The sequence below is a fragment of the Mesoplodon densirostris genome, chromosome X, assembly GCF_025265405.1.
Source record: "Mesoplodon densirostris isolate mMesDen1 chromosome X, mMesDen1 primary haplotype, whole genome shotgun sequence".
Taxonomy (NCBI): domain Eukaryota; kingdom Metazoa; phylum Chordata; class Mammalia; order Artiodactyla; family Ziphiidae; genus Mesoplodon; species Mesoplodon densirostris.
Window position 1 is genome coordinate 121,675,530 of NC_082681.1, and position 17,079 is coordinate 121,692,608.

Sequence of the window (17,079 nt, forward strand, 5' to 3'; positions counted from 1 at the left end):
AGGAAATTCCCCTGCATATAATTACTCTTTGCAAAACAGAGCGGTTCTGTAAAGAAATCTCAGCTGCTGGTGCCACACTCCGATTGGGTGCGGGTGGACACAGTGGGGCATTTCCACGCAAATGCCCAGAGGCTTTTGGAGCCTGGAAGGAGAGGCAAAGGCTTCAGACAACTTCCTGGCCCGAAGTCCTCCCCTCCTGTGTTCCTCTGAAGGCTTTTCACCATCGGTGTAAACCAGCTAGAACAGGAGGGAGGGCCGTTGTGGCCAGGGTCAGCCCCCTTTGCTTTTGGTTTTGCAGCAGCTTTATTGAGGTTTAACTCACATATCGTAACATGTACCCATTTAAAGTGCACATTTCAATGGTTTCTGGTAAATTTTCCAAGTTGTGCAGCTATCGCCGCCATCCAATTTTGACCATTTCTGTCACCCCCAAAAGGTGCCACCTTGCAGTCAACCCCCATGCCCGCCCCCAGCCCCAGGCAACCACCGACCTACTCTCTGTATAGATATTCCTGCTCTGGAGATTTCTTATAAACGGAATGATACAGTACGTGGTCCCTTGTATCCAGCTTCCTACACTTCACATAAGCTTTTCGAGGTTCACCTGTGCTATATATAGTGTGTATCACTACTTCATTCCTTTTCTGGCTGAATAGTATTCCATTGTATGGATAGACCACATTTTGTTTATCCATCTACCAGTTAATGGTCATTTGGATTGTTTCCCCTTTTTGGCTATAGTGAATGATACTGCCGTGAACATTAACATACAAGCCTCTGTGTGGAGATATGTTTCCATCCCTCTCCAGTAGATACCAGGAATGGAACTCGGGACAGGAACTCTGTTCTGATCTGTGGCTGTGAACAGCCTTGGTTCAAATTCTGGCTCAACCACTTGCTAGCTGTGTGACCTTGGGCATGTCACTTAAGCTCTCTGTGTCTCCATTTCTTCATAAGTATATGAAACAGAGATGCTCATAATACCCACTTCAGAGGGTTTTTATGTGGATTAAATGAGTTAATATTGATGAAGTGCTTTAACCAGCACCTGGCTCATAGCAAGTGCAAGTGAAGTCTGCATTAGTGAACTAAATACTAATTTGCACTTAGAAGTCACTGGTCATTCGAGCTGGCAGGAGCCTTTGAGAGAATCGAGTTTATGTGCATAACAACATGTTGAGCCTGTCGGACTCAAAAGGTGTAATTTTTATTTTTATTTTTGTCTCCCACGCCTGCTCAGGGCAATGGTCCTTTCCCATGACTCTTCCAGCCACACTTAGAAAACAAAGAGATTTTTTAAAAATTTTATCAATCCCTATTTCTTTTTTTAAAATTTTTATTGGATTATAGTTGCTTTACAATGTTGCATTCGTTTGTACTGTACCGCACGGTGAATCAGCTATATATATACATATATCCCCTCTTTTTTAGATTTCCTTCCCGTTTAGGTCACCACAGAGCAGTGAATAGAGTTCCCTGTGCTATACAGTAGATTCTCATTAGTTATCTATTTTATACATAGTATCAATAGTGTATATATGTCAATCTCAATCTCCCAATTCATCCAACCCCGCCCCTTTCCCCCTTGGTGTCATTACATTTGTTCTCTATGTCTGTGTCTCTATTTCTGCTTTGTAAGTAAGATCGTCTATACCAATTTTTTCAGATTCCTCATATATGCTTTAATATATGATATTCCTTTTTCTCTTGCTGACCTACTTCACTCTGTATGACAGTCTCTGGCTCCATCCATGTCTCTGCAAATGGCACAGTTTTGTTCCTTCTTATGGCTGAGTAATACTCCATTGTATATATGTGCCAAATCTTCTTTATCCATTCCTCCGTCAGTGGACATTTAGGTTGCTTCCATGACCTGGCTACCGTAAATAGTGCTGCAGTGAATATTGGGGTGCATGTGTCTTTTTGAATTATGGTTTTCTCTGGGTATATGCCTAGTAGTGGAATTGCTGGGTCATATGGTAGTTCTATTTTTAGTTTTTTAAGGAACCTCCATACTGTTCTCCATAGTGGCTGTATCATTTTACATTCCTACCAACAGTGAAAAGGGTTCCGTTTTCTCCACACCCTCTCCAGCATTTATTGTTTGTAGATTTTTTGATGATGGCCATTCTGACCGGTGTGAGGTGATACCTCATTGTAGTTTTGATTTGCATTTCTCTAATGATTAGTGATGTTGAGCATCCTTTCATGGTTTGTTGGCCATCTGTATGTCATCTTTGGAGAAACAAAGAGAAAGTCTTAATGGCACTTTGAGAAGCAAATGAAGTCTGAATGCAGTCATTGAAAGGGTTCCGGCTGATATACAGGCGTGCCTTGTTTAATTGCGCTTTGCTTTGTTGTGCTTCGCAGATACTGCATTTTTTTTTTTTTTACAAATTGGTTTGTGGCAATCCTGCGTTATTAGATGATGGTGAGCATCTTTTTAGCAATAAAGTATTATTTATTTAGTTGTACCAGCTCTTAGTTGTGGCAGGCGGGCTCCCTCGTTGCAGCTCACGGGCTCCTTAGTTGTGGCTCATCAGCTCAGTTGTGGCTTGCCAGCTCCTTCGGTGTAGCATGCAGACTCCTTAGTTGTGGCATGCGAATTCTTAGTTGCGGCATGCACGTGAGATCTAGTTCCCTGACTAGGGATCGAACCCAGGCCCCCTGCATTGGAAACACAGAGTCTTATCCACTGCACCACCAGGGAAGTCCCTAGAAATACAGTATTATTTAATTTAGTTCTGTATGTTGTTTTTTTAGGTATAATGCTACTGCACACTTAATAGACTACAATAGAGTGTGAACATAACTTTTACATGCACTAGGAAACCAGAAAACTCCTGACTCATTTTATTGCCATATTCGCTTTATTGTGGTGGTCTAGAACCGAACCTGCAGTATCTCCGGGCTCTGCCTGTACTCATCCACACGCTCGTCCTCATTTAAAGGGCGGACTCCTCTCCCCGTCCCCGCTGGTCAGGGTGTCGGTCTTTGTTCCCTCCCTCACCTCTTTCCCCACTCACCAGATGTGGACAGGAGAGGAGAGGGGCAGAAAGTTGTCACTTGACTAACACTGTTCTAAGCTGGCTTCCTGTGCTCTGGGTCTGGCTGATGGTTGCTATTAACTCTTTGCTGCCGGACCCATCTAAATATAACTCCCGTGTCCGGGACAGGGGCCCCTCCTTTAGCTGACTACACCTTGCTTCCTCACCCTGATCTCCTACCCTGCACATTATAACTACCCCTCCATCTTTTTCTACTGAGGGAACCAGGCCTGGAAGGCTGTCTTTGGGCAGGATTCCCTTTAAAAAAGACCCTATGGTGTAGTGGTGAAGAATCCTCCTGCCAGTGCAGGGGACACGGGTTCGAGCCCTCGTCTGGGAAGATCCTACATGCCACGGAGCAACTAAGCCCGTGTGCCACAACTACTGAGCCCGCGTGCCACAACTACTGAAGCCTGCGCACCTGGAGCCTGTGCTCTGCAACAAGACAAGCCACCGCAATGAGAAGCCCGCACACCTCAACTAAGAGTATTCCCCGCTCGCCGCAACTAGAGAAAGCCTGCACGCAGCAACAGAGACCCAACACAGCCAAAAATAAATAGATAGATAGATAGACAGACAGACAGACAGACAGACAGGCAGACCGACCCTAAAGCAGGGAACTCTCTGGTGGTCCAGTGGTTAGGACTCTGCACTTTCACTGCCAAGGGCCCGGGTTCAATCCCTGGTTGGAGAACTAAGATCCGCAAGCCGCATGGCAAAAAACCCCAAAAAACAAAAAAAAGCCTAAAGCAATATTTCTACAACGGGTTTTGCATCTGGTGTCCCTTTTTTACCCGCTGTCAAGAGGGTGTGGTGATATTCACAGACCATATGGTCCCCACTCTGCTGCTGTCAGCTGCTTTTGCTCCCATGGGAACCAGTCCTCTGTGCAGCTTCTTTGCAGGGGACACATACATATGGAGCTCTGAGTGGGCCCAGTGAGGAGCCCTCACAGGCTCTGGGTTGGGAGAAAGTGGTGGCCCCTCCCTCCAGACCCATCCCTTGGGCAGGGCAACTGGGGTGACCCTGGGGGCATGGGAAGCTGCACCTTACTTCTCTTTTTGCTACTTTATTAATATTAAATTTTGAAACTTTGGGCTCTAACACTGTCTCAAGGGGACTGTAGAAGGTGCAAACATGTGTGGCCTCCTTTCAAATGCACTTATCCTGGGTGGATGTTGAGTTGCTTGAGTCGCCATGGGCCCACACCTTCTGGAGACAGCTCATCCCCAACACCTGTAATGAGAGAGGGTACACCTCCCAGCGCAGGCTCTGCTCTCTCACCCCTTTTAACCCTTGATCTGGGTGGAGGCCTCTGGGCTAGGGGCCCACGGCTTGTGTAACCAGTTATCTGAGACTGCCGTAGAAACATGCATCTGTGGTCCCTCTCTCACCCCTTGTCTTGGTATCCAGATCATATCTTGGCCCCTCAGTCAAAACTCCTAAATTATCATCCCGTGTCATGTCTTTTCTTTGCTGATAATTTGAAAATCCTTCTTGGGCCGTTGTCCAGGAGCCCCCAATGGATTTCATGTCCCAAGGGGACTGGGTTGATGCCTGTGGGTCTCCTGATCACCTTGTCCTGAACTCTGCACCACTGCACCCATGTAGATACCTGAGGGACCATAGGAAACCCCTAAGAGAGCCAGATTTAAGGCAAGCAACATTTCCAGGATTTATCCATTCATTTGCTCCCCCACCCCCATGGCATCTTCACTTGGTTTTCTCCACAGAAGCCAGTCTTTGGTACAGCTGATGTACACCCACAGAGTGCACACTGCCCCAGGGTGGTCCCTTGACTCTTGGAAATAGTTGTGGGGATCTATTTCTCTTTGTTGGCTGTTTGCTGTGACTGGATGGTTTCCCTATGAATACAGTAATAAATAAAATGGAGCACCCAGTTTTCTATTACTGCCCTGGGCCTAATATGGAAAGAAAGTTATATGGAAAGAAGTCACATTATGGCTTTGGAAATTCTTGCATCAGCTGCTCTTAATCAGGCAGCTTTTCTTCAGTTGCGCTTCTCCTGGATCCATTACTTAGATCAGGAATGTCATGGTGTGTAGCTCCAAATTTGAAGACAGAAGCCCTGGGCTTTAGCTTGAACAAATTCCCTAGCTTCTCTGAGCCTCGGTTTCCCCATATGTAAAATGGGAACAACAGTACATCATACCTCTTCTGCCCATCCTTATGGAGTTGTGAGAGTCAGATGGACAGTGCTACATGGAGCTGCTGTGTAAGCCATTGAGTGCCAATTGAAAGTCACATGTTGTGGCCAGAAGCCTCCAAGATGGCCCCCAGTGATCCTCACCTCCTGGTATTCACAGCCTTGTTTGTATTCCCTTCCTGTTGAACACTGCCTGGACTTAGTGACCTGCTTCTAATGAATAGATTAGGACAGAGTGGTGGTGTGTGACCTGGAGGCTAGGTCAGAAAAGGCAGTGTGGCTTTCCTCTTGCTTTCTCTTGGATTACACACTCTGGGGGAAGCCATATTTTAAGCAGCCTTATGGAGAATCCCATGTGGTGAGAAAACAAAGGCTCTTCCCAACCCCCATGTGAGCTTGGAAGTGAATCCTCCAGCCCCAGTCTAGCCTTCAGATGACTGCAGCCCCAGCCAACACCTTGGCTGCAGTCTAATGAAAGACCCTGGGCCAGATCTACCCAGCCCAGCTGTTACATAACCAGCCCTACATTCCAATCATTAGAAACTGTGTGAGATCATAACTGTTGTTTTAAACTGCTAACATTTGGGGTAATTTATTAGTTTTTTTTCCTAGCATGCAATAAGTTACTTTATTTTTTTTATTGGAGTAGTTTATTTACAATGTTGTGTTAGTTCCATCTGTACAGCAAAGTGAATCAGTTATACATATATCCACTCTTTTTTTAGATTCTTTTCCCATATAGGCCATTACAGAGTACCGAGTAGAGTTCCCTGTGCTGTACAGGAGGTCCTTATTAGTTATCTGTTTTATATATAGTAGTGTGTATATGTCAATCCCAATCTCCCAAATTATTCCTCTCCCCCTTACCTCCTGGTAACCATAAGTTTTTTTTCTACATCTGTGACTCTACTTCTGTTTTGGTTCATTTGTACCCTTATTTTAGATTCCACATATAAGCAATATCATATGATATTTGTCTTTGTCTGACTTAACTTCACTCAGTATGACAATCTCTACGTCCATCCATGTTGCTGCAAATGGCATTATTTCGTTCTTTTTTATGGCTGAGTAATATTCCATTGTATATATGTGCCAAATCTTTATCCATTCCTCTGTTGATGGACATTTAGGTTACTTCCATGTCCTGGCTATTGTAAATAGTGCTGCAGTGAACATTGGGGTGCATGTATCTTTTCAAATTATGGTTTTCTCTGGGTATATGCCCTGGAATGGGATTGCTGGGTCATACGGTAGTTCTATTTTTAGTTTTTTAAGGAACCTCCATACTGTTCTGTATAGTGGCTGTATCAATGTACATTCCTACTAACAGTGAAAAGGGTTCCCCTTTCTCCACACCCTCTACAGCATTTATTGTTTGTAGACTTCTTGATGATGGCCATTCTGACTGGTGTGAGGTGATACCTCATTGTAGTTTTGATTTGCATTTCTCTAATGATTAGTGATGTTGAGCATCTTTTCATGTGTTTGTTGGCCATCTGTATGTCTTTTTTGGAGAAATGTCTATTTAGATCTTCTGCCCATTTTTTGATTGGGTTATTTGTTTTTTTGATATTGAGCTGCATGAGCTGTTCGTATATTTTGGAGATTAATCCCTTGTTGGTCGCTTCATTTGCAAATATTTTCTCCCATTCTGAGGGTTGTCTTTTTGTTTTGTTTATGGTTTCCTTTGCTGAGCAAAAGCTTTTAAGTTTAGTTAGACCCCATTTGTTTATTTTTGTTTTTATTTTCATTACTCTAGGATATGGGTCAAAAAAGATCTTGTTGCGATTTATGTCAAAGAGTGTTCTGCCTATGTTTTCCTCTAAGAGTTTTATTGTGTCTGACCTTATGTTTAAGTCTTTAATACATTTTGAGGGTTTTTTTGTGGATGGTGTTAGGGAGTGTTCTAATTTCATTCTTTTACATGTAGTTGTCCAGTTTTCCCAGCACCACTTATTGAAGAGACTGTCTTCTCTCCATTGTGTATTCTTGCCTCCTTTGTCATAGATTAGGTGACCATAGGTGTGTGAGTTTATCTCTGGACTTTCTATCCTGTTCCATTGGTCTGTATTTCTGTTTTTGTGCCAGTACCATACTGTTTTGATTACTGTAGCTTTGTAGTATAGTGTCAAGTCAGGGAGCCTGATTCCTCCAGCTCCATTTTTCTTTGGGGTAATTTATTATATAGCAGTAAATAACTAATACGGATGTCATTGCTAAGGCCCTACCTTTAGAAAGAGTGATGTTCACTATGGTTCCATATAAAGAAAATCTCCAAATTTAGCATTAAGCAGACTAATCCTCCAATTGTGAAACAGTTGTACTAAGGACAGTTATTCAGTCAGGGTCAATAAGCCATTGCAATTTGGTTTAGTGCTATTTTCTACTGCTGCATAACTTTCTAAGTTTATTTTCTTGCTCTTTTAAGAACTAACTTTTAGCCATTATATTAGTCAGGATCCAGACAGGAAAATTGAAATCACCCCAGTTATTTTTACAGAGAGAATTTAGTTGAAAGAACTGTTGCCTGGGACTTGAGTTATCAGAAAGCAGCCTACATCCCTAGGGCCTGAGGGAGCAAAGGGGAGGGTGGGATTCAAACCTTTCAGTGGGGGGTGCCACTGGGCTGGAGCACGTAACTCTGAGGGGGCAAGATGAGGCTGGTTCTGGAAGTATGGGGGGACAGAAAAGCTGGTAGTGAGCCAAGCACTGCCACTGGAACCAACTGAGGGTCCAAAGTGACGCTTGCTAACTAACCTCTCCTTCCTGTCGCTTGTGCACAGGCATGCTCTCTTCCCCCACCCCCTCCCAACCCACCAGGGAGCAGCAGGCAAAGCAGAAGTGTGGTTTGCACAGTGCCAGACCCAGCGTAGCAGAGCTGAGAGATAACAGCTTAATAAACAGCACAGTGTCACGTCTTTCCTAAGTTAATGAATTATGGGTTAGTTAGAAGGCACATTCCCTGCCAAGGCCTCTCTCTCTGTTCACTGTAGTAGGCGCCTGTAGGGGATGTGGTGTCACTGAAAGTTCCCTTCCCGGGGCTCTGAGATTTCCTGACACTGCAACAAGTGCTATGAGCCTCCATCTTGCTCAACCCTGCAGCCAACTGAACACTTCCCCACCAGGCTTTCAGCTCGGGAGATCAAAGCCATCATTTTTGCCCTGCTGATTTCTTGCACTCACTGATACAACCTAATGTATATTTAACTTTAAATTAGGAAGAATGAAATAAAATTAAAAATTTTTTTTAATTTAAATTCATTTCTTCAGTGTCACCAGCCACATTTCAAGAGCCCAACGGTCCTATGTGGCTAGTGGCTACCATACTGAACTGCACAGAATAGAACATTTCCATTATTGCAGAACATCCTATTGGTCAGAGCTGTCCTAGAGCCTTTAAAATGCTCATAGGAGAGAAACAAGCTGAAAAGACATTGGATGTTCAGGAGGAGGAGGATGTAGTAGGTAGCATCTCCAAGCTTATTTTAACCAATGAGCCCTTTATTTTCATTGATCAAGACTCAGGAAACCTACTTTGGTTTTGTGATCTTGAGGCAGAGACTGGGATTTCTCTGTGCATCAGTGTTCTCTCTTCACACCCTGGCCAATATCATTTCTGAGTTCGCTGTTTATTATAAACCTCTTTGCCAGCACATAGCATCTGCTGCTGTTGCTTCCACATTCCCCTTGCCTCTGGAGTAGTTTCAAGGAAAACCAGACATTTTACTCTTAGCGCCCTTGATTGACCTCCCTGCCCCATCTCTCCAACAACCCCTTCCCCTCCCTGATCACCACCTTCCCTGTGGCAGCCCCTGGTGGCTCATGATCCACAGGAGAAAGTCCAAAGCCAGAGCCTTCAGAACACACGGCGCTCCCGGGTCCACTCTATACTTCACACCCGCGGGCTTTGGGTCAAGCTCTTCACCTCGCCCAAAAGTTCTCCTGTTCCTTTGTCCACCTCTTCGAGCCTCATGGCAGGAGTCTACTTCACTGGCAGCCCAGCCACCACCCGTTTGGATTGGCCACCATGTTCATGGCAAGGTCATGCTTTGCCCTGCCTGCTCCTGGCCAATGACTGAGCATGGTGAGGGTACTAGAACCAGTGTGGCGCTCTTCCAGTGCGCAGCTTTGGGTCAGGGCCTCCCCGGCGGCCTGGCCAAAGCTGTCTCAGACGTGCTCTGCCATCGAGACGCTTCCTTCCCGCTCCTTTCGCGGGGGTCAGACCCGCACTGCACTCTGACAGCTCTCCCTGCCCCGCCTGCTCCACCCCCTTTATCCGTCCTGCCCCGTCTCCCAGTAAATCTCTTGTATGTCTAATTCTGACTTGGTATTATTTCTCAGAGACCCAAACAGACACAGCTAGAGCTTCGCCTGACTCAAGCCAGGCAGAATCAAGCACTGTTCCATCCATGTTCTCAACGCCTTCTGTGTATACCTGTTGGAGCACTTACTACATTCACCATCACCACTGCCACCCTCCTCGTCACCACGTCTCCTCCACTAGGCAGCGTCTAAAGGTCAGGTACCACATTTCTTACATTCTGGTCCCCCTGTATCTGCCATGCACTAATGTGTGTTGATTGAATTAGATTGGGCCCATTTATCCTTCGAGGGTCTGAGTGATCCTCTGTCAACGTTGACTAGTGTTAAAGAAAGGCATGTTGCATGTCTCTGGTCAAAGAAGAGATGCAGTGACATCATTTACGCATGAGACCAGCCCCCGTATATCATTAATGCGAGAGTTAAAGTTCACACACTCGTTTACTAATGGTCCACTTAGTTTTTAAACAATATGGTACCCACCGTCTTTGTTGTATTTTTTCCCAATAGGCACTCTGCAGTACATGGCGCCCGAGATTATTGATCGAGGACCTCGTGGGTACGGTGCCCCGGCTGATATCTGGGCCCTGGGCTGCACCATCATCGAGATGGCTACCAGCAGGCCTCCGTTCCGTGAGCTCGGTGAACCGCAGGCAGCAATGTTCAAAGTAAGACATGTTGGATGATTTAGGTTGCTGGTGTTGGAGAGAGATAATTCAAATCAAAAATCTCCCAATCCAGAAACCTCTCCACAAAGGTGGAAGAGAAAGCAAACAGGTTGTTTTGTTTTGTTTTATTTTTGAATAAGCGTAAAATCAGAATGTGATGTGCGTCACAGGCCCGAGAGAGTGGAGCGCTAAGAGGCTGGAAAGCGGAACTCAGCCTTTCCTCTAGCCAAGCAGGTGCAACCCTTTATATCCATGTTCTGAAGAGAAATGCTAACTAGTCCTCAGGTGCAAGGACTAGACAGCACCACTGGCCACAGGAGTTCACCCGAGGTTCCCCTGACGACTGGGGTGACCATTGGTGTTAGCTAATTGGCTTTACCCAAAGGAAAGGTCAACTTGTCAAACCTTTAGGACGGGAGGTCGTTCTGGAGCAAGAGACTCCACTGAAGTTAGGCTCCTGCTTTCCCACAGAAACCCGGAAATCGGAGCGCTACCTTCCTCGGTGGTGGCATTTCAAAGAGATGGCTCCCAGGTCCTTGAGAAAGACATTTCTGGCAAGAGGCTTATTTGGCTTTTAAAAAGATTTACATACATCTCGAAGAGCGACACAGAACTTAGAATGACAGGTTTTCTAAAGTGAATGCTCTAAGATAGGTGGGGGGGTGTCTCTTTCTTTCTTTCCAACTGAGGGAGTTAAGCTTCTTAGTTAACCTGTACGTGCTCTTACGCTGGGTAAGGCTCAAGGGCCGCGTTGGGTGAGTGTCTTTGGAGGACAGGTTTCTGTCTAGATCTGGAGAGGAGGAACTTTGGGTATCACGCTGTCTCCTTTGTCCTGCTAAAAGCCTTCCCAGAGCTGACAGGAAGGGTGACCCGTGTGTTGAGGCCCACATGGTACTGACTGGCCCCATGGGTGGGGCTTTACGCTGGACATGCTCCCTTGGGAAGGGACATGCTTGCTTGCGAGCCCAAGGGAAGCTGATGCGAGGACAGCCAGTGTGTCCAAGGTCAGGTCTGCGGCTTCTGGCTCCGTGGACGCTTGGAGAAGTTGAAGAGCAGCTGTAGCCTTCAGAGGTTGTTACCAGCACTGACCTTCCCCAGAGCACTTTTGTTTGCCCCAAAGATAAGAAGGAAGAGAGCAGGGTCCCAGAAGGCTAGATGGCCACTGCTTACGGATGACAAGGTCGCAGTGCGTGGAAGCAGCCCGATGGAACGTGATTCCAGAGGCCTTTCTTCCTGCTTCTCTACCAAGCCTGGTGGCCTCGCAGGCCTGTCAGCCCCACAGCCTCACCGCCTGCATCCTTGCTAGGCCCTCTGGCTCAGTCTCTTCGGCAGAAGGAACTCAAAGGCCCGAGTGCAGGGCTCTGCCCATGAGCTGGGTGCAGCCTGCTCAGCGGGTTCTGAACGCCCTGTGCTGTGATGCCTTGGTGCACTCCTCAGCCCAGCCCCTGCAGAAGGTCCTCTGAGCTTCCCACCCTCCCAGCAGCTTTCAGGTAGCCCTAAAGCCAAGATCTCAAGTCGATGAGTGTCTCCTGGCACCTGCAATCCAAACAAGACCCTGAACACCGTGGCTGGCAGGCAGCAGTGACCTTCCAGCCTTTCCATGTCTGTCCAGGATGGAGCCACCTGGGGCTGGCAAAGATCTTCCTGCAGCTTCAGTTACAGGCCTCGGAATAAATACCAGCTGGTGGGCTTCCCTGGTAGCACAATGGTTAAGAAGCTGCCTGCCAATGCAGGGGACCCGGGTTCGAGCCCTGGTCCGGGAGGATCCCACATGCTGCGGAGCAACTAAGCTCGTGCGCCACAACTACTGAGCCTGCGCTCTAGAGCCCACGTGCCTAGAGCCCGTGCTCCGCAACAAGAGAAGCCACTGCAGTGAGAAGCCCGCACACCGCAACGAAGGGTAGCCCCCGCTCGCCGCAACTAGAGGAAGCCTGCGCGCAGCAACGAAGACCCAACCCAGCCAAAAATAAATACATTTATTTAAAAATAATAATAACGTAGTGCCCATGTTTGCTCTTCTCGAGAGGCGGGGGAGAAGCTGCTCCCTTCCTCTCTGAGTTCTTGTCCTGAGTTTTTGTCTCTGGACCGCCCTAGTGGCCTTATGTCCCCACCCCTCCAGCGAGGGGTGCCAGCTGGAATGTGCCCTGCATTTCAGATCTTGTGGGTTGAATTCTATCCAGTGTTTAGTGTTCTCAAAATCCAAAACTCGTTTTTTGAAAATGTTGTGTTGTGGTAAGAACACAACATGAGATTTACCCTCTTAACAGTATTGTTGACTCAGGGTCCAGCACTGTACAGCAGATCCGCTAGAAATTATTCATCTGTTTAAGTGCCATGCGTGCCCAGTGGGTAGTAATGCCCCATTTCCCCCTCCCCTCCATGCCAAACTCTCCATCCTGCCCATGAGGAGCAGCGTGTCAGAAGCGGTTGGTGCGCCCCTGGTGCAGGGACTTCAGGCTGTGAAGTCCGAGGCTGGTGGTTTGCTCTCGGCAGCGCCCCGGTCTCACTGAGGGGGCAGGGGAGGCCGCGCCAGCCCCATGGTTGCCGAGGAGCTGGGAATGGGGTGCATCTGGAGGACAGAATGGCTTCCACTCCTGGCTCATTGGGTGGGCTTGGAAACGATGAGGAGAAGACTGAACGTTAAAGATGACAACTCCTCAGATGAATGGAGAGCCGTCCCCGATGGGAACAGTCACGCAGGATGGATGAGCGGGACTCGTGGAAGCATCCCCGTGTCACAGTGAGATGTGACGACTCAGCCGGAACTCCTGCTCCCCCACAGGGCGCAGGGACAAGAGAGCCTGCAGCAGGACGGTGACGAGCTGGCCAGCAGTGGAGCTGAAGCAGAAATTGCAGCAGGAGCCTGAACAGGAAAGGGCAGCGCAGCCTCCAGGTTTGCTCTGCCTGTGGTTTACAGCTGGAGGTTGGAGATTTGGACTGTGAACGCGTAGAGGCTGAGAGGCTGGGGCGCGATGCTCTCGGAGGGCCTTTCACACGTGGCCCTTTATCCTGGGCATCCTCCCTGCATAGTGATCACGGAGCTCCAAGAGGACTAGAGCAGAAACCCCAAGGCCTCTTAAGGCCTAGGCTCTGAAACCCCCACCAGTATCACTTCCCCCACAATCTACTGGGCAAAGCAAAGTCCCCAGAGGCCAGCCGGGGCTAGGACATGGATACCAGTCATTGAGGCCATTGTTGGAATCCATCATCAGCCCCTCCTAGGATGGCAGATACAGGAGCTTTGTGTGGAAGGTATGTACACATGGATTTGCCCGAGACCACACTGTCCCATCGGTCACCTCTGCCTTCAATGCAGGTAGGGATGTTTAAGATTCACCCTGAGATTCCGGAAACCCTTTCAGCGGAAGCTAAAGCCTTCATTTGATCCTGTTTTGAACCTGACCCCCACAAATGTGTCACCGCTGCTGGGCTGCTCCAAGAGGGTTTCTTAAGGCAGGTGAACAAGGGCAAGAGGAACCAAATTGCTTTCAAGTCGGCAGGTGAGGCCTGCTGGGATGGCAGGGGTGACGGCTCTCCCAAGTGCTGAGCTTCCCACATGGTGCCCGTCTTTGTGAAGAGCGGTGGGGCTGGCGCATTAGGTGTGGGACGCAGAGACACGGGGAGCCCATAGGTGACAGCAATGTACCCTCACATACCCAATGCTCCGTTAAAGCCTTTCCTTTGGGATTGTGCCGGGGAGGGAGGTGGGAGGTACCCTGGCTGGGGTTTTGTGTCTTCCCCAGGTGCAGAGCCTGGCCTGTCACCCTGTGCTGCTCCCGACCTTGATTAAAGGGTGTCTGTCCTGCAGGCCGCCGAAGCAAGCAGCCCCTTCTGGGGCAGTAGGTCCTACCGGGCGGTGACATGAGTGGCCCCGCTGTGGACGGGGTCGGGAGCTGGGACAGGGTGCCTCAGCATCTTGCACCCAGAGAGCGACTCGCTGTCTCAGCGTGTCCAAAGGGCTGGTTAGAAATGCAGAGTCTCGGGCCCATCCCAGACCCGCTGAAGCAGAACCTCCATCTCCCCAGGATCCCTGGGTGATCGCTTTCACCCCCAGTTAGAGCAGCGCGGGCTTAGGCCCCTGGGTGGGTCACGTGGCCCAAGGGGCTGCCTGGGGCTCACCCTCCCCACCCCCAGCTGCCCCGCACAGAGGGTCCCAGGGGCGCCACGCTGCCCCTGCCCCTGGCGGGGGAGCTGCTGGGTGGCAGCAGCGGCGAGCATGGCTCGCTCTCCCCGGACCCCGATGCCCAGCCCGAGGTGCTCTTCCAGAAATCGCAGCCGCCCACGCACCGGCTCAGACACCTGCTCAGGTACGGCCGCCCCGCACTCAGGGGACAGAGTCCCTCCCAGGTGTAAACCAGATGGCCGCGAGGGGCTTTCGCTTCCTTCCTGCACGATCAGCAGGGCAGCCGGGGCGGCCACTGACAGTGAGAGAGAGGAGGGCAGTGAGGTCACTGTCCCTTCCCCTCTTTTCCTCTTCCTCCCCTCCCCCTCATTGCTTCCCCTTCCCTCCTGTTTCCTCCTCCTCCCGTCACCCCTTATTCTCTCCCTCTTACCCCCCTCCTTCCCCCTCCCTCCCTTCCCCGTCTTTGCCCTCGCCCCCAACACTGGTGCATCGTCCTGAGGGTGGGGCTGCGGCGGAGCCACCTCTTAGCCCCTCCCCCACGGTGTCCCTGGGAGGCGGGGGATTGTCGCCTGCGTTTGTCCGCAGTGTTCCTGATGAGAGCTCGGCCTCAGAGGGCCAGAGCGCAGCCTCTTCCCTGGAGGACAGGGACCTGGGCCTCTTCCCGCTGCGCAAGGACAGCGAGCGCCGTGCCATCCTCTACAGAATCCTCTGGGAGGAGCAGAACCAGGTGGCTTCCAACCTGCAGGAGTGCGTGGCTCAGGTACAGGCCAAGTGCGGGAGTTGCAATCCCACCCCCTCTGCCCAAGGCCAGGTCCCAGAAGAGGTCCAAATGGGACTGGTGTTCCTGCTACCCTAGAACATTTGCACAGTTACAATAACCACCCTAAGTATTTCCCAACGCCCTCCCCTTTTCCAACAAAACAAAAGAAAATACACACACACACACACACACACACAAAAGACTCCACTGAAGCCTGAATTCGCATTTGCGGAACCACACACTGCGGTGAAACCAGGCACTGACGGGGCAGTGCTGCCTCCTGGTGGAGAACAAGCCAAATGGCAGCACAAAGCCCAGTTAACCCCCTGCGGCACCAGTTGCCCTCAGAAGCTGGGAGAACAGTCGCGTTAGGAAGAAAGGTTACGGGTGGAAATATTTGAGTTTTAACTCATTTTGGATGGGAAAAGTTCCTTCTAGCAAGAGGCCACTGCCCACTATGAACTGTGCCTTGTGACAAGGCTTGTTGGGGGTGGAGGGTGGTTTACAAGGGATTAAACAGGATGGCAGACCATTCCTTGAGAGGCTTAGTTCTGTTGTTTGCGGGCCAGAGAGGAGAGGGGGCCACATAACCCTCTAACAGGAAGGATATGGAGGAAATTCCAGGACCAGAGACCGTGTCTCACCTGGGAAATCCCCAGTTCCATTAGCAAATGGACAGTCTGGTTGATTAGTTGCCCACAGTACTTCTTGGATTTTCCCTCCCTCTCTCTGAATTACTCAGTGACTGATTTTTTTGGGGGGTGGGGGTTTGGTGATCAGAGTTCGGAAGAGTTGCATCTCTCAGTCGGCCACATCAAGCAAATAATTGCGATCCTGAGAGATTTCATCCACTGCTCGGAGCACAGGGTGATGGCATCCACGATATCAAAGCTAAAGGTGGTGGGAGGGAGACGCAAAAGGGAGGGGATATGGGAACATATGTATATGTATAACTGATTAAATTTGTAAAAAAAAAAAAAAGCTAAAGGTGGACCTGGACTTTGACAGCTCGTCCAACAAACAGATTCATCTGGTACTCTTTGGATTTCAGGATGCTGTAAGTGCTCCATTTGGCCTTAGAGAACATGCCAGAAGGTAGGAAGCCCACTGAAGTGGCTCACAGCCAAGACCGTGGAGTTCGATTACCATCATCTCCCGTAGTCTCCATTTCTTCTCACCTGTTTACGCCTGAATCCCGAGTGTCAGCAGTTTTCTAAACACTGAATATGTGTGTACAAGTGACTGGTCTGATTGCCTTATGGCCACGGAGAGCAGGAGTACAGGATTTGGGAACGAGTGGCATCTGCCAGCTGGGTAGGTGTGGGGTTTAAGCTTATGTGTCTGCCCAAACAGGTGTGAGTTGCTCCAGGCCCAAGATCATGTCTGGTTTAGCTTTGTGTCTCAAGTCCCCAACACAGAGCTTGAGGTTTCATAGATGCCTCATAAATGTTCGTTGAATAAACAATGAAGAGGCCCATGCGGTAGCTCCGATCTCTGTACCTGTCCCCTAGACCCCCATGTGACTTGGAGTCAGCTTAAAGGAAGACTCAGTCCAGAAGAAACATAAGTCAGGTAGAAACTCAGGGCAGCATGGTTAACCCTTTATCTCAGAGTAGAAGCAAATTCGAATTAGTAAGAACTATTTCTTAAAAGTACAGTGGACCAGAAATCTGGATTTTTGTGATTTGTAGGTAAATAAAATTTTGAGGAACCACTTAATTAGGCCCCACTGGATGTTTGTGATGGACAACATCATCCGTCGAGCGGTGCAGGCTGCAGTCACCATCCTCATCCCAGGTAAGGGCCCTCTTTTCGGTCAAGGTCAACTTCAGGTGGCTATGGAAAAGGTCAGACAGGTCCTCTGTATTCACCAGTTGTTGCTTTCCCTTTCCCATCTTGGGTATGTATGTCCCTGCAATTAAGTAAATGATGTTACGGACCCCTTTAGGGCCAAGATTCTGGGATTCTCAGAACATCTCCTGGTGATGTATTTT

General features: G+C 49.0%; 1 protein-coding gene across 1 annotated transcript in view; it reads left to right on the top strand.

Moving 5' to 3' along the window:
• Positions 1 to 17,079, top strand: part of MAP3K15 (mitogen-activated protein kinase kinase kinase 15) — a gene marked incomplete at its 5' end in the record, with an annotated part of 93,540 nt that overhangs the window by 72,498 nt on the left and 3,963 nt on the right. Inside the window, 7 exon segments of the mRNA XM_060086559.1 lie at positions 10,045 to 10,202; positions 13,519 to 13,702; positions 14,350 to 14,509; positions 14,911 to 15,085; positions 15,866 to 15,982; positions 16,074 to 16,142; positions 16,777 to 16,882. Of these exon segments, the coding sequence (XP_059942542.1) occupies positions 10,045 to 10,202; positions 13,519 to 13,702; positions 14,350 to 14,509; positions 14,911 to 15,085; positions 15,866 to 15,982; positions 16,074 to 16,142; positions 16,777 to 16,882 (969 nt within the window).